At 37.2% G+C, this 24793-nt stretch overlaps 1 protein-coding gene across 9 annotated transcripts in view; it reads left to right on the top strand.

Moving 5' to 3' along the window:
* LOC5567344 (rap1 GTPase-activating protein 1) overlaps window positions 1–24793 on the top strand; it is a 513675-nt gene that overhangs the window by 485072 nt on the left and 3810 nt on the right. For 6 of the 9 annotated variants that reach the window (XM_021848361.1, XM_021848360.1, XM_021848366.1 and 3 more), the window contains 3 exons: window positions 13561–15234; window positions 15303–15630; window positions 15907–16292. In XM_021848361.1, the coding sequence (XP_021704053.1) occupies window positions 13561–15234; window positions 15303–15630; window positions 15907–16292 (2388 nt within the window). The remainder of the gene's footprint in view (window positions 1–13560; window positions 15235–15302; window positions 15631–15906; window positions 16293–24793) is intronic. The other 3 variants (XM_021848362.1, XM_021848365.1, XM_021848368.1) reach the window with 1 other exon arrangement.

Below are 24793 nucleotides of genomic sequence, written 5' to 3'. Positions count from 1 at the left end.
TAGGATTGGCATCAAAAATCTTCCCAGGACTCTCATCAGAATTCTTTCAGGCTTTCATCAGCATCGATTTCATTGCAGGATTCACAATAGATTCATCGCAAGATTCTCATTAACATTCTCACTGAATTCTCCCAGGATTCTCATCTAAAATCTTTCAGAATACACTTCAGAATACACTTCAGAATCCTCTCAGAATCCTCATCAGGATCCTCTTAAGATTCCCAGTAGAATTAACTTGGGATTGTCATCAGAATCTAGAGGATATGCATAAGACTCGTCTCATGTTTCCCATTAGAATTTAGAAAAATTCTCTTTTAAATTTGAAGATTCTCATCAGAATCCTCTCAGGATTCTCTTCGGAATTCTCTCAAGATTCTCATCAGAATCCTCTCATGATTCTCAGTAAAATCCTTTCGAGATGCTTGTCGGAATCTTTGCAGGACTGACATCAGAAATCTTCCCAGCACTCTCATCAGAATCCTCTCATGATTCACATCAGGATCCTTTCAGGCTTTCATCAGCATCATTTTCATTGCAGGATTCACATCAGATTCTCATTGACATTCTCTCAGAATCCTCTCCAGAATTCTCCCAGGATTCTCATCCGAATTCTCTCAGAATTCTCATCAGGATCCTCTTAAGATTCCTATTAGAATTCTCTTGGTATTGTCATCAGAATCCAGAGGATCCACGTAACACTCGTCTCATGTTTTCCATTAGAATTGAGAAAAAATCTCTTTTAAATTTGAGGATTCTCATCAGAATCCTCTCAGGATTTTCATTAGGATCCTCCCGAGATGCTTATTGGAATCATCGTAGGATTGGCATCAGAAATCTTCCCAGGACTCTCATCAAAATCCTTTCACGATTCTCATCCATCAGGATCCTTTCAGGCTTTCATCAGCATCGATTCTGGATTCTCATCAGAATCGTTCCAGAATTCACATCAGAATCCTTCTTTTCTGGGATCTCAAAAGAATTTTTCTTTGATTTTCATCAGAATCCTTCATGGATTTGCAACAGAATCCTTCATTTTCATCATAATTCTTAAAGGATTCATGTTAAATCATACCTCGATTCTTACCCAAATTTTCTAGGATTGTCAATGGAATTGCAATGTTTCAAATGTCATCTGAAATCAGAATCTTCATCACAAGTCTTCCTGTTCCCCCAAGGAAACATATTACAATGATCTTAGAAAAATTCTTCAATGTAATTCATGATCCCTCTTTGTGCATACCTGGTCAATTTTACAAGGGGTTTCGAAAGCGATGTTTTTCTAACTACATGAAATATGGAGTTAATCCTGTATAAGCCCCTTGGATGAATTCCTACAAGAATCCATGGTAAAGTTTTTGATTGAACCCCTAAAAACTCTTGGAAAAAAATCATGAAGAAATTCCCTGAGGAGTTCTTAAAATTTACATATACAAATCACATATTCCTATTGAAAAAAAATATCCGGTACAATTTTCGAAGTGCTTGTCTAGCATTCAAGATTCGTGGGTTCAAATCCCTCCTGACCACGTGGATTTTTTCATAATCGTGAAAAGATTTTCTCAGAAGAAAAGCTCGTGGAAGAATCCCTGGTGGGATTTGAGGTGGAATCTGTGAAGAAATTTCTAGTCAAATTCTAGAACAATTCTCCGGGCAAAGTTCGGGAAAAATCTCTGGTGAATTTTCTTAAAAAAATCTTGGAGGAATTCTTGAAGAATATCTTCTACATAAAATACTTGAATAAATTTATGCAGAAACAATGGCTAGCTAATCTAGAGAAAATTCCTTATCATGCTTAAATTTTTGAACAAATTGCTATGGAGGACTTCCAGAAAGAGTGATTCTTGGATAGATCGTTAAAGAAATCCGTTTTTAGATTGTGTTTCAAGAATCTTTGCAGGATTTTCAAGATTAAGATCCATAGAGACAAAAAACTTGTTTTATTTAGCAACGCTATAAAAATCTCTTGAGTGATTTAAATGGGGATTTTGCAAGAATCTTACACAGATTACAGCAAAGTTTTACAATTTTCGGTAGAAATTCACTGAAATCTATAAATTTTTGGTTCAAATTACGGTGAGCTTCGCGGATCACGATAAAATGAGCTTAGTGTGTAGGAGGAATGCTTCGAAGGATTTGCGGATTTTGTGCATAAAATCCTAGATGAACTCTTGAAGAAACACTCAGAGGAATTCTTAGATATATCTATGAATCCATAAGTAAATTAAGTGATTCACTGACGGAATCCCTTAAAATTTCCATCGAATTCCGTGACATAAACCTGGTGATTTTTTTTAAGCGACGGGGTTGGTGGTCTAATGGCTACCGCTTCTGCTTCATAAGCAGAAGGTTATGGGCTCAATCCGAGGCCCGTCCCTTTTCTCGTACTTTGTAGTTGTATCTTTCACTTGCTTCTATATATCACTCTTAATATATCACAGTTGATCTATCACAGTTCATAGCATTTGCTAGAACCCGAGACGGACAAAAATACCGTTTCCCTACGCTTCCATTCTTCCATTATTGTAGTACGCCTTTTCTTACGCCTGATACATAGGCAGTCTGCTTACCAAATCAGCAAGCCTCTCTGCCATAAAAATTACCCCACCCCTTCACTCTTCCCGCATGAACTGGCGTAGACGCAGTGGTATATACGGTCTACCGTGGGAGCCAGTTGGATGCATCATCAACTCCATCCTCTTCCCCACATTGGTCTGCATTCTGATGTGGCAGGCATCATTGTTGCCTAAAAATAGAAGATCACCAGTACTTATATACTGAGTTAATCCCAACCAGTCATCTGGTGATTACTGGAGTAGCAACCACGGGCGGCCAACCAAGCTCAAGCTCATAAACCTGGTGAATTTTTTTAAATCTTTGGTAGAAATTCTGGATGAATACCTGAACAATTGTTTGAAGGAACCCCTAGAAGAAATGTTCGAGGAATTCCTGGAGATATTTTTCTATGAAATTCCTGAAAAACCCCTTTGACGAGTCTAAAGCGAAATTACTGCAGGAATACTAATGCATAAAAATCATAGGGGAATCTTTGGAAAAAAAAATCCTGGGGGAACTGAGGGAAGAATGTTCAAAAAAGGTGGAATCTCAGAAGTGATTTAGAAAGGAATTCTCTTACAAATATTCATAAATGAATTACTGGATAAGTTTCATAAAGGATAATTAGTAAAATAACATCGTAATATCATGACAGCATTTTTGACAGAATTCTTCGTCAAATACTATTCCTCTAAGTATGCATGAAAAAACCGCTTTGAGGAATTCTTACAGGAATTTCTGAATGAATACTCGCATGGAACAATCCAATGAATTTCTGGAGAAGTTATTGGGGAAATTTTTGGAAAAAAGTAAATTCATAACGGAAAACCTAAAAATTCCCGGAGAAATGCTTGATGAGAACTCCTTGTAGAAAATTCCTGGACATAAATCTGCTGTATATTTTTAGATCTATGGAGGAATTTCTGAACAAATACGTGAACAATTTCTTAGAGGAGCCATTGGAGGAATTTTTGTAGATATTTCTAATGAAATTCTTGGAAGAATCTCTTCTATAAAGTAATTCATAGAGGGATCTTTGGAATATCTTGGAAGAACTAAAGGAAGAATATTTGAAAAAAAAAATCTGATGGAATCCCAGGAATCGCTTAAGAAGGAATTCTCTTGAAATATTCATAGATGAATTACTGGATAAATTTCTAACGGAATATTTAGTAAAATCACTTCGAAATATCGTTCCAGAATGAGTAGATGAAAAAACCGAATTTAGTACTATACCATTTAATTCCACTAGAGTTTGTATCCTTTGACAGATACGCGTATTTCGACCTCAACTGTAAGGCCGTCTTCAGTGTCGTGTACTAGTCGAGTCTAGTACACGACACTGAAGACGGCCTTACAGTTGAGGTCGAAATACGCGTATCTGTCAAAGGATACAAACTCTAGTGGAATTAAATGGTATAGTACTAAATTCGGTTTTTTCATCTACTTATAGGTATTCTACTAAACAGCTCGAAGATTTATTATCAGTTCCAGAATGTTTTAAATAATTCTTTGTCGAATAGTATTCCTGGAATGGAACAAATCATAGAGGAATTCTAATAGGAGTTCTGAAGGAATTCTTTCAGGAAACCCAGAGGTGGTGTCCATAGAGCAATCCTTGAGCATCCTCTCCCTTACTCTATATTCTGTATCTCTATATCGAGTTTGAGAACCACAGTAAAAGTTGGTTTTCATGGCTACCTTGATGACCTCGTGGATCGCATTTACACTGGTTATGTGCTCTATAACTCGATACATCCCTGAATCGATGGCCCTTTCAATATCCAGTTATGGAGATTTTACTGTATTCCTGGAGAAGTGATTTGGACTCTGGAAAACCTGCAGAAGGCTTCTTCGTAAGTCGCCTTGAGACAAAATGAATCGGCGTCGGTGGCGGTGGCGCACAGGTCTAGTAGCAGGTATCACTGTCAATCAAAAAGTCAACGACGGCAACCGTAGAGTGAGCGATGTGCTTGGCCTTACTCTCGCATTGCTGGCTTGCTATGATCGGTCAAGTGTGAAGAAAGTGCACTAAAGGATAAGCGCACGGAACACTTCTTTCTCACCGTCGGCCAACCGTAACCGAGCGAAAAACCGCAGAATTTTTTATTCTTTCCGAGACACGGCTGTGGCTGTGTTGTGTTGTCCGGTGGATCTGAACTTATTCTCCCACTGCACTCGGAGATGGCCGCCGTTTTCCCACATTCAATTATGATTATGTTGATTCCGACACTCGTCGGCTATCGCGGAGGCTTTCTGTGAGATTTCCCAGCGCTCCTCGTCCTCGTCGGTGGCGTGGGGTCTTCTTTTGTTTCTACTCCACTTCGGTTTGTTCGTCTTTGGCGATGAGGGGACCCGCATCGTTATTATTATGCAGAATTACTCAATACACCGCACCGACATCTGCAATGCCTGCCATTTGCTAGCCTTGGACCTGACTGAGTAGAACCATTAATTTCCATCGCAGTAAACCATGGTAGGCGGACGAATCGGTGCTGCTTCGTGGAAAGGTGTCCGGTCGATCCTCCGACAACCGCACATCGGGCAAACTATCTTCCAAGTTGCATGGATAGGAAACATTATTTTTTATTCTGCATCGCAGGTACTTCTACTGGCCGAAGCTTAATTCAGCCAAAGTAAAAAGTAATTATAATTTCTTCCGAGGCTTTACGGTCTGCTGAACCACTCCTCGGTGAAGAATACGCTTAGGCGAAGATAACCCGACCGTGTTGGCCGGGAATGTGGACTAAGCCACAATGCAACAAAAGTAGAGTGTGGTGCAAAAGTTCTGCCGCTGGAAAAACGGCTTTTGAAAACGGTTTAGAAATTCACACACATCAGACTCGGTATCATCATAATGGCGTTATTGCATGTCGGCCGTTGTTATCTCTTGATATTTTTTATTCTCGTTTTCTCACCAAGCCATCGCAGCAACCAAGGTGAGGATTGCACTCTTCAAATTTGCATAAATAATGTAAACCACCCGAACGAATGAATGAATGAATGGTTGGATGGATGGATGAACGATATCAACGAGCACGATAAACGGCTGAAATGCTTCGACGCATAACTGTTTAACACCAAGCATTTTGATATCCCATCACAGTAGGCGCGGTAGGTAACTGTCATGCAGCGCGAAAATTCCTCCACGTGGCGCCTATCCAATCCATTATTGTTGTCTCCGGAGATGACGCTTTCCATCCAGCAGCAACGCCTACTTGGGGCTTCCGTTTGCTGTGCGCTGTGTTGTTTGATCGTGAGATTAATGTACCGTCCTCAAATCGGCATAAATCGCACTACCTCGTTGAGCACCGTCGCAATTATTGAATTATTCATCGTGAGCTTTCCGAGTTTTTTTTTCTGAGGTGCTTTTCGTCCTGACGTCGTCTTGGTCGTTCTTCAAAAAGGTCCTGATTGATGGCTAGTTGCGATAATTACCTCACCTCATGGTTTATTCTTTTTCGACCGCTCGCATCCATTAACGAGAATGACAGTTTCATTGTTCTTGTTATGGGCCCCAAAACTTATGACGGTGTTCCGGCTGCCCACTCACAAACGGCGACCCGATGGTTTTACTGCTGTGGGCCAAAAACGTGGTTGCTAAAATGTCAGGAATATGATTTTTACAAAGAAAAATTTGGTTTACGGATTAATTGTAAATTTTGTAGTTCTGTCCGAAAATCTAAGCAGTATCTATCAAATCTAATTGCAAAGCTACAGTTCGACGGAGTTTTCAATTTTTTTTATGAATTTTCAGGGTGTTAGTCTGTTAATTCCTCTAGTGGTGTTGAAAATCTCCTTCCTAAATCCAACAAATTTGGAAATAATGATCAAGATAGGTGAAACTCTGTTTCCTCATCTGAATCGTAGATACTGTGTTAAAGGTGAATTGATTTCACATTTCGATACAAGTTATGTCGATTTACAACAATGGCTCGTTCCGAAGTAATGGGACACAATTCCTCCAGATCTGCGAAAGAAATTCGGTCCGGGATTCTTTTGCGACATTCTACAGTCAACTCTCCATAACTCTATATTGAAGGGGCCATCGAGTTGCAGAAGAAAAAAACAGCGCAACTGCGATCCTAGGGACAAACAAGGTAGTCCTGAAATGATGATGATGATGGGGATGACGAAAATCGATGTCCGAAACCATTTTGGAACCCAAGATGGCGACCTCTGGTTGGGGAAAATCGTTGGAAACCCATGCAATATGGGTATTTTCTGAGGTCTATTGGGTCTGTTCCACGCAAATTGATTTGACGTCACTTTTTTGCGAAGTGAACTCAAGAACATCAGTACAGATTAGTAAATTGTTACATTTGCTCATATGAAGAGTTAGGATTTTATGCTATATATAAGTATCATCAACTAATTACGTTTGTAGACACTCAGGCCTGTATTTCGTGGAGTCCTTGGAAGTTCAAAAACATCGGCACAACTCAATACAATACTTCGTTTGCTAATATGGTAAGCAGACTTTGCAATATTGAAGAACTATCTATTGATGATTGGTTACGCTTGTAGATCTTAATGCCTTATTCGAAAGAGATCTTAGAGGCCCAAGAACATTCGCACAAATTAATACAATACACCGTTTACTCACATTAACGGTTAGAGGCCTTTGGAATGTTTGAAAACTTACTTCTAATCACTTATTACGGTTGTAGATCCCAAGGCCTATATTTAATGGAGTCCTTGGAGGACTTAGGACATCGGCACAAATTATAAAAATACTAAGTTTACTACTATGAACAGATAAGGGCCTGCGCCATATAAAAAAAAAATCAAAGGATCGCTAAATATGTCAGTACATCGCAGGTATATATTTCAGGAAGGTTTTAGATGAACTAGAACACCTGTTGTACTCGCTTAGTTACCAAAATTAGGATCTGAAAGTAGCTTCTTAAAAATATAACAATCTTCTAGGGTCCAGTATTGTAAGACATTCTTCAACATAGAATTGGTAAATTGATCTCCGTTAACTCATGTAGAATCATATGCCAAAACTCCAAAGAGTTTTCGGAAGACCTTAACTTGCACACATTCTAGCTCGATTGAGAACCCAATGTATCAATAATATGTTAATTATGCTAAAAGAGCATAATTTTTCTAAATAGTATAAATTAATCTCATACAAGTAGACTCCAAAAGGCAAAAACCACGTTTAACGAGCTGAGCTCCCTCGTTTTACGCACTGATTCAATTTACGCACCCTCGATCTAGTTTGTAAATTGAGGTTACAGTGTTATTCTTATTTTGGAATTGAAATCTTATGCAATTCCAAGACAGAGGCTTTCTGGGGAATCCAGAAATCAAAAAAGAAATTCTACTAAATTTAGAGGATAATTTCAGAAGAAGATTCTGATGCAGCTTCTTGAGAAATATGTTTATTTATTCATTAGAGAGGTTTCAATTATCGTGTAGTCATTCATTTCTAGAGACAAAATCGCTTTCTTGAGCAACTTCGTACAAAAAATCTTTTCAAAGAGCAGCATTGTAAAGAATCTGAAAAAAAAAAATTATAAATTCTAGGGGTTTTGAAAAATTGGAGGATAATTTTTCGTATGGTTCTGAAAGTCCATCAGGAATTCCTCAACAAATTTTCAATGTAATGCAAAAAATCCTCTAAGATATAAATCTTGCATTACGAATTTTACCATAAGACATCTTTGGCAAGTTCTTTTAAAAAATACCCATAATATCTTCACGTTAAACTTTTGCAGTTATACCACAATAGATAAAAATAGTCCCTCCAAAAAAGTTTGTTTGGAATTTATGCAAGCAGGTAGAAATTGCTTTATATATTAATCTGTTCGGCATAGTTTCATGAAATTTAGAAACTCATGCAAAACATTTTCTTATATGTTAGATACAAATATCTTCAATAAAAATTCAATCCGTTTTAACATAAACCATTGTCCATTATAAAAGGATGAAAACAAAAAAAAAACAGAAATTTTGTAGTAAATTTTACGAAAACAAGGAACCAAATCTTAGGTTTCTTTGAGGTACATCGTCAGGAACTTTGTCAAAAAGTTTGAAGAGTTGTACGGTTAATTTTTGAATTTTCCGACAAGAATTCAGTAAATTTTTCCAAAATAAATTTAAGCTGAAATTTTTTAGTAGTTCGCTCAAAATTCTATAAATTTTAAATAAATCGGATATTGATATGGAGTGATAGAATAATTATTTAAGAAATTCAAAAAAATATGGAAGTATTCCTGAAGTACCTACCAAATATGGAGAGTGGATAGAATCCCCGAATCAAAATTTGGAAAAAATATAAGTAGTTTTGTATAAAGAATACTTGAAGAAATTTATGGAGGATTTTTTGTTTTCGAAGAATTCGAAAATGAATTCTTGTTGTTAGTAAATCTCTTCGTAAATTTATTTAAAAAATATCCCCATAATGCTGTTTAAAGTAAAAAAAAAACTCTGGAAAAATCTTGGATGGATTTCCGGTTATTTTTTTTTTCGTATTTGTTAATTTATACTTTGCGAAACTTTCGACAGATTCCTTCTAAGCTTCTTTTTTTAATATTTTTGGTTTTCGTATGTCATTATTGGTCAGATCATTGAAGATTTCTTGACTTTTGTGACGAAATTGTAATATTTAAAAAAAATCTTACTAAATCCCCTGGTGAATTATATTCTTCTGCTTCTTCTCTCTGGTACATTTGGGTGCGGTTTATTTTTCAAAAGTTCTTCTATGAATTTAAATCATATTAAAAGAGAAACCTTAACCCCTCTACCGGCAGCTTCATTTTTTCAACACAAAAAATATTCAAACAGCGATAACTTTTTCGTTTTTCAATGCTTTTGCACCATTTTTTCTCAAGCACTCAAAAAACTCTTCTATATTGAGAATCTGTGTCGATATTGATCATAAGTCATCAAGATCCTGAGATATTCCGAAATTCCTTGGGAGACCGACTTTTTTCTATAATCTACGTAAATATCTCAGGCTACAGATTTTTTGTCATGTTCGGTCATTCGCTGTTCGAAACAATACTTCAATGGGAGTTTGTTGTGAAAAAATGAAGCAAATTGGGGCAACCGTTTTGGAGTAATGAACATTTATGTGTCTGGTACCAATCTGGACGTATTAAGATCTTAAAAACTTCCAAAAACATCTTTTTGTAATTTTCAGATTTCTTGAAGACTACTCAACCGATTTGTATGATTTTTTCAGTGAAGCTCCTTATAACCTGATATTGTATAGCCCTCATTTTAGATTTTTGATAAATAGATTAAAAACAAAATGACGCCCAAAGAATTTTTGTATGGGAAATGTCGGTCCCCCAAGGAACTTCTGAATATCTTCAAAACGATATGACCAATGATCAATTATGATACAGACTCTTAAAATAGAAGAAATTTTTGAGGGCTTGTGAAAAAATGGTGCAAAAATATCGAAAAACAAAGAAGTTATCGCTTTTGAATATTTTTTTGTGGTGAAAAATGAAGCTGCCGGTAGAGGGGTTAAGTTAGTGGCGCAAGCGTCTTGATTTTCAAGTTATAGAAAATGTCCTCCAGTGAAGTCAATATAACTTCGTTATTTTCCAATTAATTTTGAAACTTTTAGCATCACTATCTTTAAAATTTAATTTATGAATACTTTGTAGAACATTAATTTTGTCTAAAATCAAAACTAGTCTTGATTAAAAACAATTTTCTCCAATTTTTTCCCCATTTTACTCAAAAAAACATCTTTGTTTGACCATAACTTCATAAATACTCCAGCAATTTCAAATATTTTTCTATGTTATATGAACACACATTTTTCTTTAAAAAAATTTTGAATTAATTATTTAACAAAAACTACATAAAAAATGTTTTTTTTAACAAAAAAAAAAAACAACTTTCTTTGGATTATTTAAGTTGTAAATTGATTTTTCCTATAAGACTTAAGTTTATGAATCTTCTTCTTCTTCTTCTTTCTGGCGTTACGTCCCAACTGGGACAAAGCCTGCTTCTCAGATTAGTGTTCTTATGAGCACTTCCACAGTTATTAACTGAGAGCTTTCTTTGCCGATTGACCATTTTTGCATGTGTATATCGTGTGGCAGGTACGAAGATACTTCTATGCCCTGGGAATCGAGAAAATTTCCTTTACGAAAAGATCCTCGACCAGTGGGATTCGAACCCACGACCCTCAGCATGGTCATGCTGAATAGCTGCGCATTTACCGCTACGGCTATCTGGGCCCCCAACTGTTTATGAAGCATCTTGTTTAAATTACGAGTCAAATAGTGCATATATTTTATGTACAAATATTTTGATTTTAGTCCTTCCTAAATGTTTAACAAATGAGAAAAACCGGTTTCATCTTTGGAGGTAATGTTTAACTGGCAAAAATTAAAAAAAAAACTGGCATTTTAAGTTGAAAAATCTTGTTTTGTGCAGTTTTTGTTGAATAACTTGGCCAAAACAACTTTAAGTGAAATGTGTTGTTTGAACAATAAAGTTAGCTTGTAAAAAGATTTGGAATCGATTGAGTAGTCATGATGTTATGGTCCAATGAAGATGACATTATTGGTAAAATGAGATAAAATTTGGAATAAACTACTTTTTTCATAAATTTCATTTTGAAGGGAATGATGCTAAAAGTTTCAAAATCGGTTGAAAAATAACAAAGTTATGTGTACTTCACTGAAGGATATTTTTTATAACTTTAAAATTCCCCTTCAAGCCGCTTGCGCCACCTCTAAATATTAATATTTTTGGATCAAATTTTGAAGTTTATCTTTTTACGGGTAGTATACATTGTAAGACACGTAAGGCCGTCACGAATCTCAACATCAAAATTAGAATGTTTGTGTTCATCAAGTTCATCGAATGTTTTCAATTAATTAGTAAGAAAGTGAAGTGAACTCTGGTAATTACGCTATGAATTCATGAGGATTTATTATTTCTCTTCTTAGATTCGCCACTGTTTTTAGATAGAGATCATCAAATCTGTGAAATTTATCAAAAATCTAATCTATATTTGTTAATATATTGCAACTTCAGAGCTGTTTGAAGAAAGTGTGTTATTGTATGATATTTCATAAGCAATCTGAGTATAGATGAGCCCTCAACAAAATTTCTTGTCATCCAAAAATTATCATTTTCATTTTTACACGTTCGATCAGTGATTCTTTGAAAGATTCATAATGAGAAACAGGCTCATGGTGGTTCAGAGAAACCAATCACATAAAAATCAATTGATTTTGTACGCCATTCCAGATCTTTTAGATAAGGGTCTTAGGTTCTACGGTCATATTTGATGGTTACTAAATTTCACAAAGGAGTGTACATCCAAAGTACTCATGATGTTGAGCTAAATGAACACTGGAGTTCTTGGTGGACCACAATCTTAAGTGATATGATAATAAATCTTCGAGCTGTTTAGTGGAATGCCTATAAGTAGATGAAAACCGAATTTAGTACTAAACCATTTAATTCCATTAAAGTTTGTATCCTTTGACATATACGCGTATTTCGACCTCAACTGTAAGGCCGTCTTCAGTGTCGTGTACTAGACTCGACTCATGCTGAAAAAATCACCATTCTGCAACTTGTTCCGTAAACCACTATTTGTAGCCTACTATGATGATGTAAACCAGATTTTCAAAGAATGCACTAGTTTCATAACCAGGGTTGAGAAAAATCTTGAAATTCACTCTACAGTAGTCAAGCAAAGCCAATCACAGTCAGCGAAGCCAAATTCACGCCCATCGCTGCTGTATTTAATAATTTCATTTTCGTAGCTCTGGACAAATTTATCTCGTATGTTGGGATCCTATTTTTGCACAAACAATCATTGACGACCCACAGTCACAGCATGCTGCGATAAAACTTTCATTGTCGTTTTATTCCCGGCTCCGCACATGCTTCAACGATTTGGACCGTTCGGCGGTTATTTACTCTCATACACGGGAATAACGTGCAGCTCAAGACGCCCGAAAAAAGAACGAAAACGTCCTTGGGTCAACCTTAGATTTGGTTGTTTGAGGTAATTCATCATTATTCATTTGGGTACGTTCCGTTCCGGCAGCTGCAAACCGACGACCGGCATACTTTGTGACAAGCAGTAAAAATTTGGCTTGTTTACTTTGCTGCTCACATTCAATCGTCGGAGAAACCGATACCTCCACCGACAAGCATGGAGCGCAATCTCCCTGATGGGTCGCCCAGCTGTCGGAACGATTTGAGCAAAAAGTCGCTAGTCTAAACAATGGAATCGATAGATTATATAATCGCACCTCTGTCCGTCAGCAGTCCTTAGTAGGCGGCATCGAACGTGACCGTCTCCAAGAACAAGAAAAAAAAACGAGACAAGAATCCCTTGCGATTCCCCGGCTTTCGCAACTAGAAACTTTCTAGACATTTTTCATGCTTTTGCCGTGCCACCTGAACCACCCTAAATCCATCAATCAATATACCCAAAACATAGTTGGCGCTGAGCTGACTCATTCATTAATTAGCGAACGTTCAACGTTGCATGCTCGAACACAGAAGAGTGACAAAACTTTTGGTGAGTGGGCTGACGAATGGCCGGCAAGCATGGCCTACTACAGAAACGCAGGGATCGATTTCGCCACACAAATCAATCACCACTCACTGGTGCATTGCTTAATTTTGCGCTACCATTGCCGCACCAATATATGAATGTGATTTGCGAGCTGTTTTGCTAACCTCGAACGTGATCTAGCTGTAGCATTCAGTCAGTCATGTATGCTTACGGGGGTGTAACTTGCGTCCCGTCGTACTGCTTGGATATATCTGACACGCCTGTAAATCGGCGTCCCCATTAGTTTCCATCGAAGCTTCGAGTCACGCACCACTTGTACTAATCGCTTTAATAAAGACCTTTACGTTGTTTTTTTTTTTTGAATCCCGAACGATCGTGTTTATGATTATCATGGCAAACGAATGTGCCGGAATGCAAATTACTTGCGATGGCATGGCCATAAATAACTCCATGTTGTAACGATTGTCTTTCTTCTTCTTCCCTTCCAGAATACCCGCGAGGAACGAATCTCCAACCCACATGGCGGCAATAACAATGACACGCCGAACAATCTCACCGTACAAATTCCGCAACAGACGCGATCGTTGCTCCGGCACTCGAACAGTATGTCGTCGAATCCGCACTCGAACTCGAGTTCAACGCCGGCCTCCCCGCATCTGCTGTCGAACAGCTCCAGTGGTCACCTGCATCACACGCTCTCCAACGGAGGAACGCTGCATCATCATCCCCAGTACCAGAGTCAGTCGTCGGTAAGTTCCCAAAGTTCGTCGATCATTTCGGCAGTTCCGCCGCTGCAGCGGTTACTCGAGGATCACCTAAGTAAGCCGTCACCTTATGCTATGATTGTGATACCAAACAACGGGGGATATTGGGTAGACGGTACTGATCACGATGCGGGGTACGACATTCCGTCACACACTACCTGGAGGGTGGGAAAGATCGAGTCTGACGATACGGCGAAATGCTACCGACGGTTCTTCATCTCGAGGGAGCACTCAAATCTGGTCGGACACGACGATCAACTCGGCCCAGTATTGCTGTCTATTAAGTCTGAGAACGTAGCTAACCAAGACCACATTCGAATACTGCTCCGGCTAAGAACCGGAACCATGCACGAAATCATTCCAGCGTCTTGTCTAGGGTCGAATCCATCCCCGATCAAGATGGCACGACTTCTGAACGATCAGATAAATGTAGATAGCTTTATGCCCGTACTATGTCCCAAAGCTTCGACGTTGATTGCCAGCTACGACGAACACGTGCTTGTCACGAATTTCAAATTTGGCGTTCTGTATCAACGGTACGGGCAGACCACGGAAGAGGAACTTTTCTGCAACAGTGATACGACCCCGGCTCTCGAAGAGTTCCTCGATCTACTTGGACAACGAATACGTCTCCGCGATCACAAAGGCTATCGAGGTGGTTTGGATATTCAGAATGGTCACACAGGCGATACTGCCGTCTACGAAGTATTCAAAGAGCGTGAGATCATGTTCCATGTTTCCACACTGCTCCCGTACACGGAAGGTGATCCGCAGCAGCTTCAACGGAAACGTCATATCGGCAACGACATTGTGGCAATTGTATTCCAGGAAGAGAACACCCCATTCTCGCCGGCAATGATCGCCAGCCACTTTTTGCACGCATTCATCGTTGTTCAACCGCTGGAGCCCAACACACCCAACTGCCGGTATAAGATTTCAGTAACTGCCCGGGACGATGTACCGTTCTTCGGGCCTACGCTCCCCCAACCATCAGTATTTAAGAAGGGACCTGAGTTGAAAGAATTCCTCCTGACCAAGTTGATCAACGCGGAGAACGCCTGCTACAAGGCGGACAAATTCGCTCAGCTGGAACTCCGGACGAGGACTTCACTGCTGCAGAACTTGGTCGATGAACTGAAGGAGAAAACCCGAGACTTTCTGGGGGCTGACCTTCTGGGAGCCCCCACCTCACCTACCCCAGAAACTCCCAAATCGGAAAGCGGTTTCACCGGATCGCGGTTCATCGACACGGTGAAGAAGGCGTTGAACGCCCGGCTTCGCTCCCAGAACTCCGACCCCACGAACGGAAGTGTCGAATCCAACCCAAAGCATCACAACTCGATCAAGAAATCCAAGGAGATCTCCGACGTGCCCTGTGGACCGGGACAAGTTGTTAACGTGAGTATCCCTTCGATCCCTTACTTCTGAACCCTCAGCAATTATTAAGCCTATTTCTCACCCAACAGATCGGTCGATCACTATCAAAAAGTAGTACGACGGGCTCGCGGAAGTCTCCCAACGATTCGGTGGCCTCCTCGCCGGACATCACATCTCGCTGTTCGCTCAATCCGAACAATCTGAACAACAACAACAACAGCAACGCATCCAACAACAATCATCACCATCATCATCACGGTGGAAATGGAGGCAATCATCATGGCGCCGGTGCCAAGGGGCTTTCCAATGGCGTCAGCAATGGCACCGGTAACAACAACAATAACAACAACGGCCCAGTGGCAATGTCCGAAACTAGTGACGACTCCAGTTTGAACAGCGTTGATCTGGATCCGATGGGTAAGTCGTCGTACAGCCGCAAATCGCACTCTCACGCACATGCCATAATTCATAATTCGCCAATTGCATCCGGAATGACGACCGAATACAGAGCTTCGATAAACTAATAAGCTAATGTTTGCTCTCTTTTTCCATCTTTCTCTTTTTCGATGCTTGCAATTTTTAACAACAATTTGCCCACGCATTTTGGTTTCCTTTTATTCAATTGGCACGTTGTGTTTTAATTTCACCTCTTGTTTTGCTTAATTTCGAAATTGATTTACTTACGAACCGAAGTTTTCCCAAACGTAGATGCCGGAGCGACGTACATCGACAGCGACACCGGGCTGGAATCGATGTCCTCGGCGGACGCCACGACCAAGGCCTGCTCGCTCTGCCTGGACGGAGACCGGGCGGAACGATCGACGAATGGGGGTGGAAGCGTGATCAGCGTCAGTGTCGGAACCGGAAGTACCGGAGGGGACAGTACGCGGGATCTTCGCAGCAGTACCGGAAGTGGCGGTACGAACGTTAGTGGTGGTGGTGGTGGTGTTACCGTCGGAGTTGCCGGCAACACCGGAATGCTGCTGGTGACGCCGGACGTTGTGCAGCAGATGGACGGCTTCAAGCAGGAAATTACCCGGCTGAAGTGTGATAAACTGGATCTCCTCAGGCAGAATGTGGTAAGTTAATTCATGGCAAGCAAAATACTATTAAGGACTGTTCATTTTATAAAGTGGACACTTTGTTTAGGCTATATCTTTTTTATTTATTGATAAAATCGTAATCGGTTTTCTGTGTATCGTTGACCTATTATTCTAAAATGCTATAAAAATATAAAATCTTTGAAAATGCTTTTGGTTGAAGAGCTAAATATTTTTTCCAAAAACTCTTAAAAAAAGCTGTCCGTCAAAGTTTAACATTATTTTTCGCAAAACAAAAATCCTTATTTTTATGAACAAATTGTATGTTTGTATCCTTTACTATTCTACTAAAGGTAAAGCTTTAAAAATATCAATTATATTCCACCATTCTATGACATTAGGTAACTTTAGTGATTTACCCATTTATGGCCAAATTTGCTGATACACCATCCTTTCACTCCCAGCAAAAGAGAAAAGTAAAAAGCGTGTTCAAAACTAGTTTGGATTACTAAAGAAACTATATTAGTATAAACGAAAGCTAAATCGTGAGATTAAACTACAGTCTTAAGTATAAATTTTACTGTTTATGGTAGTTTTACTAAAAAGTCTCATACTTTTAAAATCATGTACGCATATTTATCGATCTACAGCAAATTGTAAACAGTTTTCTCCGAATTTTTCAATTGGTAATCTCAGAATAACATATTATGAAAATAATATGTGAAAAAAAAATTCGATTTTATTACAGCAGTGTTGCCAATTCTGATGATTGTCAATGTACTTTGATAGGTCTTCTAAGAATAAAACAATTGTGTTTCTGTTGTGCTTTGAATGTGACGTGGGGGTTGTATGACATTTGCCAGAAAACCATTTGCCAGAAAGTCGTTTGCCAGAATCAATTTGCCAGAATAGATCATTTGCCAGAAAACCATTTGCCAGAATGGACCATTCCGCAGAAAGTCATTCCCCAGAAAGACTATTTCCCAGAAAAAAATACTTCATTACTTTGCAATACTTAGGCATGTAAAATCCTTTGAATTATTATGCTTTTCAGCGTACGATATATATGGAAATTATTGTTATAAATGTTATCTTACATAGAAAATCTTTGTTTTGTAAGATTTTTAGATTTTTGTTCGATAAAATGTTTGTAACTAATAGTATTACAGACTAAAGGGAGCAGATAGCTGTAGCTGTAAATGTGCAGCTATTTAACAAGACCAAGCTGAGGAACGTGGGTTAAAATCCCACCGGTCGATGATCTTTTCGGATTAGAAATTTTCTCGATTCCTTAGGGCATTGGGTATAATATTTGTACCTGCGAAACGAGCAGTACATGAAAAATGGTCAATTTGCAATAAAAGCTCTCAGTTAATAACTGAGGAAGTGCTCGTAAGAACACACAGAAGATGAAGTATTATAAACTTCCGAAGTTTTCATAGTTTCTAAGTAATAACTGTTTTTTTATTGTTATTATGATCATCTTTCAGACTTTTTTTTTTATTCAAGCTATTATAGGCAACTGTATTTTCAACATTTTCATCATGATTTTCCCTTCTTTAAATGCTATGTTGTTCTTCAGGGCTAACTAATACAAGGACTTGGTTCATAGGAGATTTACCCTTCTTTACATTATTGAATGTTCTTTATATTTACTGATAAGGTGTTTTGCTGCCTGCAGCTAACTGAAGCAATGAAATTTATATAAACAATATAATGTGATCTCAATATTCAAAAATTAGAGTAATTACAAAAAATCAAAGAAAGACTGCTAGCAACAAAATGTCTGCAAAGAGGGTTCAAGTGAAAATAAAACATGTTAAAATCGGAAAATAGAGAGTCACTGACAATCCCAAAAAAAAGAAGCTATATTGAAAGTGAGTTAATCATGGAATGTTAACCATGACGTTTATCTAATTTGTAATATTCAATGGCTCAAGTGATTCCTTGTTTCGTACAGCAAGTAGTTGAATATGAAATAAAAAATTCTGTGAGCTTTTTGGTTTGCCACCGTGCATCATGGCCACGTGGCAGTCCTCTTTCTGAATATCTCAAGTACCAGATAGCAGAAATGCTGAAGATTGAAGAGTTTTTCGGTAGCCTGTCGCAAATTGTGTAAAATAATTTAAAAACAAAAAACACGTGGTTCATATTATTTTTAAGATTAAAAAAGTTTACCGTTTTTTTTTTTCAATGAATGAATTATGTATATAAATGTATGACCGAAAGAACATTTGGCTGAGTCATTAGATTTATACCGTTAAAATAATTTTTGGCACTAAACTTGTCACATTTCAAACATAATTTTCCCTTCTTTCAATAAAAGGCTGTTCTTTTTAGTTGTTTTGCGATATTTCGTAAAGATACACTACTCAGCAATATCCATTCGACTAAACTAATTCGTGCCAAACGTCTCAGCTCTTTTTTCACAGGTCAGCTATATGACAAACCCGAGATGAACCAGCCTCGGGCTGCAAATCTCGTTAATAAAGATAACAATAATAATAATATATGACAAAAAAAATGTAATCTTACGTCAGTCCTGCCATACACCTTTCACGTTGTGAAAATTGCATAAAATTTAATGCGAAGGCTTGTAACTAAATTGATGGATCGTTATTCGCGCTGTTTTATATTTGTTATAACATTACAATAATTTGAATATTATTTGGCGCAACATTCCCGACGCGATTGATATACTGCAGAAGTGACGCTAAATTACAATTCAGTTTTCGCTGTAGCGGTGCAGTGTTAATTAGTCGATCAATAGATATCGAGGTTAAAAATAAATTGCAAAAAGTGATTCTGGGGAATGGTTTTCTGGCAAATGGTCCATTCTGGCAATTGGTTTTCTGGCAAAAATAATTCTGGCGAATTAAATCTGGCATATGGTTTTCTGGCAAATGTCATACAATCGACGTGGGGACTTACTAAGTAACTCTATGAAGGCGTAAGTTATTTTTCATATTAATATTATATTAGGACTTCCGTCAGGACGTACTTTTACACAAAAAATTCTACTCATATCAATTCCCATCAAATTTAAATAAAATTTCGGGAAAATTGATTTTATTATATCTGTAAAATTGTTGCTCCAAAAAAACTTGATTTTTTCCATCAGGCTTCTGATGGATGATGCTTTCGAAGAACAAGCCTTTTTTGAAAATAGAAAATATAAATTATCGAATTTTCCAGCCAATTTCTTACAATCATTGATTTTGATAACCTCAAACAATCGACCGATCTAATCGTTGTTCCATATTCGTGTGAAATTTAATTATTTTGGAGAATTTTTATTATCACAACATTGTACAATACTAGTCGAACGATGTGCAAAAAACCGATTGAAATGTCATTGATTAATAAGAAAGATACAGCATGCACAAGGTGTCCACTTTATAAAATGAACAGTCCTTAAAATAAACTCTTATCGATGGTGATGCCTTTCTCGAATGATGACTAATATATCAAACAATAATAATAATAATAATTTGAAAATCTGTATTTGTACGAAATACCGAGAGGTAGAGAGGGTTTTTAAATCTTGAAAATGGAATCACGATGGCTTAGGACAGCTCATGTTGATTATGAGGGCGAAAAGTTTGTTATGACGAATGGGCCGCTAAGCCGAAGTTATCAGGCTGAAAAGATCGTCAGATCAAAAGTGTGATGAGGCTGAAACGCTAAAATGTCGAAAGGGATGCATTATTCTGAATAGGCATATAATTTTCATTATGTCAAAATACCCTAGTACGGTTTCTATTCTCATTGGTCTTCACATGATATGTACCGCCTCCAAATGGGTCAAGAGGATCATTAAATTGAAAGAATAGGTGTTTCAAATGAACATTAGGTAGAACAAAATGTTAGCCTGATAGAATCGCAATGATCAGAGATGCGTCCACGTTCGAAACCAAACATTGTATTTTGAGCACAGCTAAGCTAAGCTTCTCCAACAATTCTGCAAAACAAATCTTCGAGTAGACTACAACTTGAAACTGGTAGGATATCTCAAAATCCAGATAATTTTGGGACTTGGGGTCTTCAAACATAATGTTGCCACCCAATCGAACCACCCACTAAAGCACCCTCTCGAGCAACCCAACAAGACGGAGCACAGTGCTATGTACGCCGGCTATGAATAAATCATCATGTTCCATGTATACCACCATTCACAGAATTAAGTAGGAAGTATTACTTGTACACGTTCAATACAAAGGTTTTATTGTCGATATGAATTCATCAACACATTTACAGAAGCTCAAAATCGCAATTTATTTTATTTTTGAGTGGAAATATTTTTTTGACCAAAATTATAAGCATTTTTCGCACTATGCGTGATTTTATTTATTGTTTTTGACAGTTTCTCCTCTCTTATCTCGCTTCTCACATACAGAAGAAGTTGCCATCAGTATGCATTTGAATTATACGGTCAATTGTAGGGTATACAGAAACCTTTGGAGGATCTACTTCAAATGGTCATGTAAAAAACTTGTGAGCATTATTGTAAGTATTACTGATGGAGGTCCGGGATGAATCCTAAGAGTTTATCTGAAAGGAAATTGTTGCGGAATCTCAAGCGAAGGTTTTGGGCGAATCCTTGAAGAAAGGCATTGAGCATTTTCTGAAAGAACTCCTGGAGTATTACGTAAAAGTATATTGAAGTTGGAGAAGTTCTTAGAGTGGCTCTTAAACGAATCTCTGCTTTTATTCTATAAAAACACAAACGACATTTTGAAATAAATTCTTCGTTGAAAAAAATATTAGTATACTTTAAAAAAAATTACAAAGAAATAGATTATTTCTAGCAGTTCTGAAAGTGTCTCTTAACCTTTTGTTTGTGCGATGTGGTTAAATTGACCCCAAATTCAAATCGGAATAACTTCACGGAATCTCAATTTATTTTCGATTTTTTGTTGTGTTGGAAAGAAAATTTAATTCAGTTTCACTTGAAAATAAAATAAAATTAAAGAAGGAGTGGTTCTTAGCATGGACGGGTTATTTGAAAAAAAAAACTTGAAATTTGGAGACTTATATCTCAGAAACAGTTTTACATAAAACTAAACTTTCTTCGGTAAAGTTTTGCAACATGGATAAGTCTACTATGTAACATATTGATTAGTTGGGAATTCCACCGCGAGATTTCTGTAATCAGTGCTGGGAATGGTAATAGTAGTAGGCTAGAATTTCGAGAAACTCACGTGGCTCTTCTCAGTACAGTAGTTCAAAAACGTGAATATCATCTCACTAGCAAAAAATTACAGCAATTCAAAGCTCTCTGGGGTCATATTGACCTCAGAAAACAGACAAAGGGTTTAACGAATCGCTGGTTTTATTCTAAAAAAAAATCCAACACTTCAATAAATTTTCTGTTGAAAAAAATTTGAAGGATACTTGGGAAAACTTTTAGAAGAAAGTTTTGATTTTTTAGAAGACTTAATATGGAGTTATTCATGAACAAGTGCATCATGATCATTTCAGAACAAATTTACATGCGGTATCATGAGCGATATTTTTCTTATGCATGTGAGAGGTGTAAATTTGCAATTATTGGATATGAAATTTGATATATTTTACTTATGAAACCACTAAAAATTGTTGCATTTTTCTGATGAAAAAACAAGCGATGTGTATGTCATTCGTTTTCTTTAGCAATGATTACCAATTTAGTTTATCAATTTAGTAAAAATCAACATTGATAATACAGATGCACTCATAGAAATTTCCATTGCTTCCATACAAGAACTAATTTTTTTTTTTGATCTTTAAGAATCTTCTTGAAAGAATTTTTGTCGAATTGACCGAAGGAAATTTTGAAAGTACAGTAAGGGAAATCAAGGAGAGGTAAGATGAACCACCAGCGAGTGACCAATCGATTAAGTTTTCAGCTTAAACGGATATTTGGTTCTCCAGATTCGTGCTCTTGAAAATTTGAGGTTCGGCTTAGATTTATCTTCACCTTAATACAGAAATCTTTTAAAGAATGCTGATACAACCCTTCCTTGGAAAAAAATGATTGAACAATTAACGGAAATCGAAGAAATATCTGGTGGTACTCTGGAAGAAGTCAATTTCTTAAGAAATTCTACGAGAAAAAATTCAAAAGTGATCCTTATTATATTCGTTCATGAAAATCAGGTATTATATATCCATGTAATACTTTGAAAAATTATAGAAAAATACGTTGGCCGAATTATTCATCGGTGTAGTGCTGATTACACAGATTCTTCGGAAAATCTCACTGAGATTCTTCCTGGAATCCTTCATCATTTTTTCCGTAAATTTCTCTGGAATTATCCCAAAAAATCTCTTCCAGTAATCCTCATGGAATCCTTACGAAATCCTTCTGAAATTTATCAAGAAATCCCTCTGTAGTTCTTTCATAAACCTATCTCGAACTGTTTCGTCCAAAAATCCGTTTTGGATTATTCTGGAAATGCTTCTGGGGTTCCTCTTGCAATTTATTTATGACTAGTGGTCCCGGCAAACTTTGTTTCGCCATCAAGTAGGCCGTTGAAAAACGCAATGAAACGTCCTATACAAAATTACAGTCCCGTTCACTCTCGTTTTTCCGACTTTCCTGGTGAATATCTTAGGCTTTTCATACATACAAACACGTCGGAACACTTCAGGAACATAACTTTGAGAAAAATTCCAAATTGCGATAGTCCGTTCTCAAGCCAATTCGTGACATACAAACACCATTCCATTTTTATTTATTTAGAAGATAGATACTACAGAAATCTTTCATATAATCTTCCGAAAAGCCCTTCTGGGATTCTTCCAAAAATCTCTCGTTTTTTTCTCTTAGTTTCTTGCGGAATTCCTTCCGAAATTATTATAGTTAGCTATCTGATCGCTCTGCGTTTCTTTCGAAAATCTTCCTGGGACTTTCTTTTGCTTATTTCAGAAATTTCTCTTGAATTTTTATTTCTTCCGTACAATTTTCCCGTAATTTTTGCCGAAAAGGTTTCTATGATAGCTTTCCAGAAGGATCTTCAAAAAGATCTAGGATTTTTCTGAATATCTTTTGAAGATTTCTCCAGAAATATTTCGAGGTTTCTTACAAAAATCCTGCAGGATTTCTTCCGGAAATCCATCCAAAATTATTATGTTAAACCCTCTGAAATGTTTCCAGAAATCCATCGATATTTTTTTCGTGAATGTCCCTGGGTTTTTTTTTGATATTCCTTTTAGATTCTCTCAGGATTATTCCGATTCTTCTGGGATTCTCTAGGAAATCTATCTAAACCTATAGCAAAAAATCCATTCTTTCATTGTTCACTGTTTTCCGTTCCAATTCATGAGATTCTTCCCGACATCCCTATGGAATACTTTCGGAAATCCTGTTGAAATTCTGCCAGATATCTTTCGGGGATTTATTTAACAATCTTTTTTATGGAAATCAAAAACGAAATTTTTCAAGAATTTTCTCAGATTTTGTTCTGAAAACTCCTCAGAAATTGTTTTCTGGTCCTTTTTTAGAAATCCTTCTCCAATTCTAACGGAAATCCTTTTTTTGTTTTTCCAGAAATCTTTCTGAGAACATTTCGAATATTCATTTGGTATTCTGATATTCTGATAATCCCTCTGTCATCCTTCAGGAAAATGTTCTTGATTTTGTAATTTATCAGTTAATTTCCTTGAAAATTTTCAAAAATTCTTGGAGGAAACTTCTGAAAATCCCTCTTGAATTCAAATGGAAATCCCATTTAGAAAACTTCCGGACAGACCTCTGGGACTCTTAAAAAATATCTCTGATATTCTTACGGAAATCTCTCTAATACTCTTATAAAAATTACCCTGAAATTGTTCCGTAAATCTTTCTGGAGTTCTTCCGGGCATCGCTCTGGATTTATCCCGGAAAATTTTCAGGATTTTTCCCGGATGTCTTAGTGAATTTTTCCAAAAACCCTGAGAATTTCCTGAAAATCTTACTAGATTCTTCCGAAATACCTTCTGGGATTCTTTGGATGAAGTACATCCAAAAATGCATTTGTAATTCTTCCATATATCCTTTCTTTCAGTTCAGATTTTTACGGATTTCCTTTAGCAATTCTTCCAGAAATCCCCCAAAATTCATTCAGAAATCTCGGTGATTCTTTCGCAAATTATCCCAGGATTCTCCTGAAATTTCTTCTACAATCCCAAAGATATTCCCAAAATGATTTTCTGAAAAATTCCAGAATGATATTCGGAAGATTATTGTCTGAAGAATCCCAATGGTATTTCCAGAAGAATACCAGAATACCAGTAGAATCACAGGAAAACTTCCGGTAGTATCCTTGAATGATATCTGAAAGATTTCCGAATGAATCTCAGAAGATTTTACCGAAGACCGTGAACAATTCCAGAAAAAAAAATCCGGGAGTATCTTTGAAAGATATTATGAAGCATTCTAGCAGGATTTCCTGAAGTATTCCACAAGAGTTTCCAAATGAATCCTGAAGAGGTACTCGAAAGAATAATCACAGGGAAATTTGTTGAAAAAATCCAGGAGGAATGCCCAGAAGCATCTTAGAAGTAATTCCGAAAAAAGT

Source organism: Aedes aegypti, chromosome 2 (genome assembly GCF_002204515.2).
Source record: "Aedes aegypti strain LVP_AGWG chromosome 2, AaegL5.0 Primary Assembly, whole genome shotgun sequence".
NCBI classification, from domain to species: Eukaryota; Metazoa; Arthropoda; class Insecta; order Diptera; family Culicidae; genus Aedes; species Aedes aegypti.
Note: the sequence above shows the minus strand (reverse complement) of the source record. Positions and strands in the feature narration are given on the sequence as shown.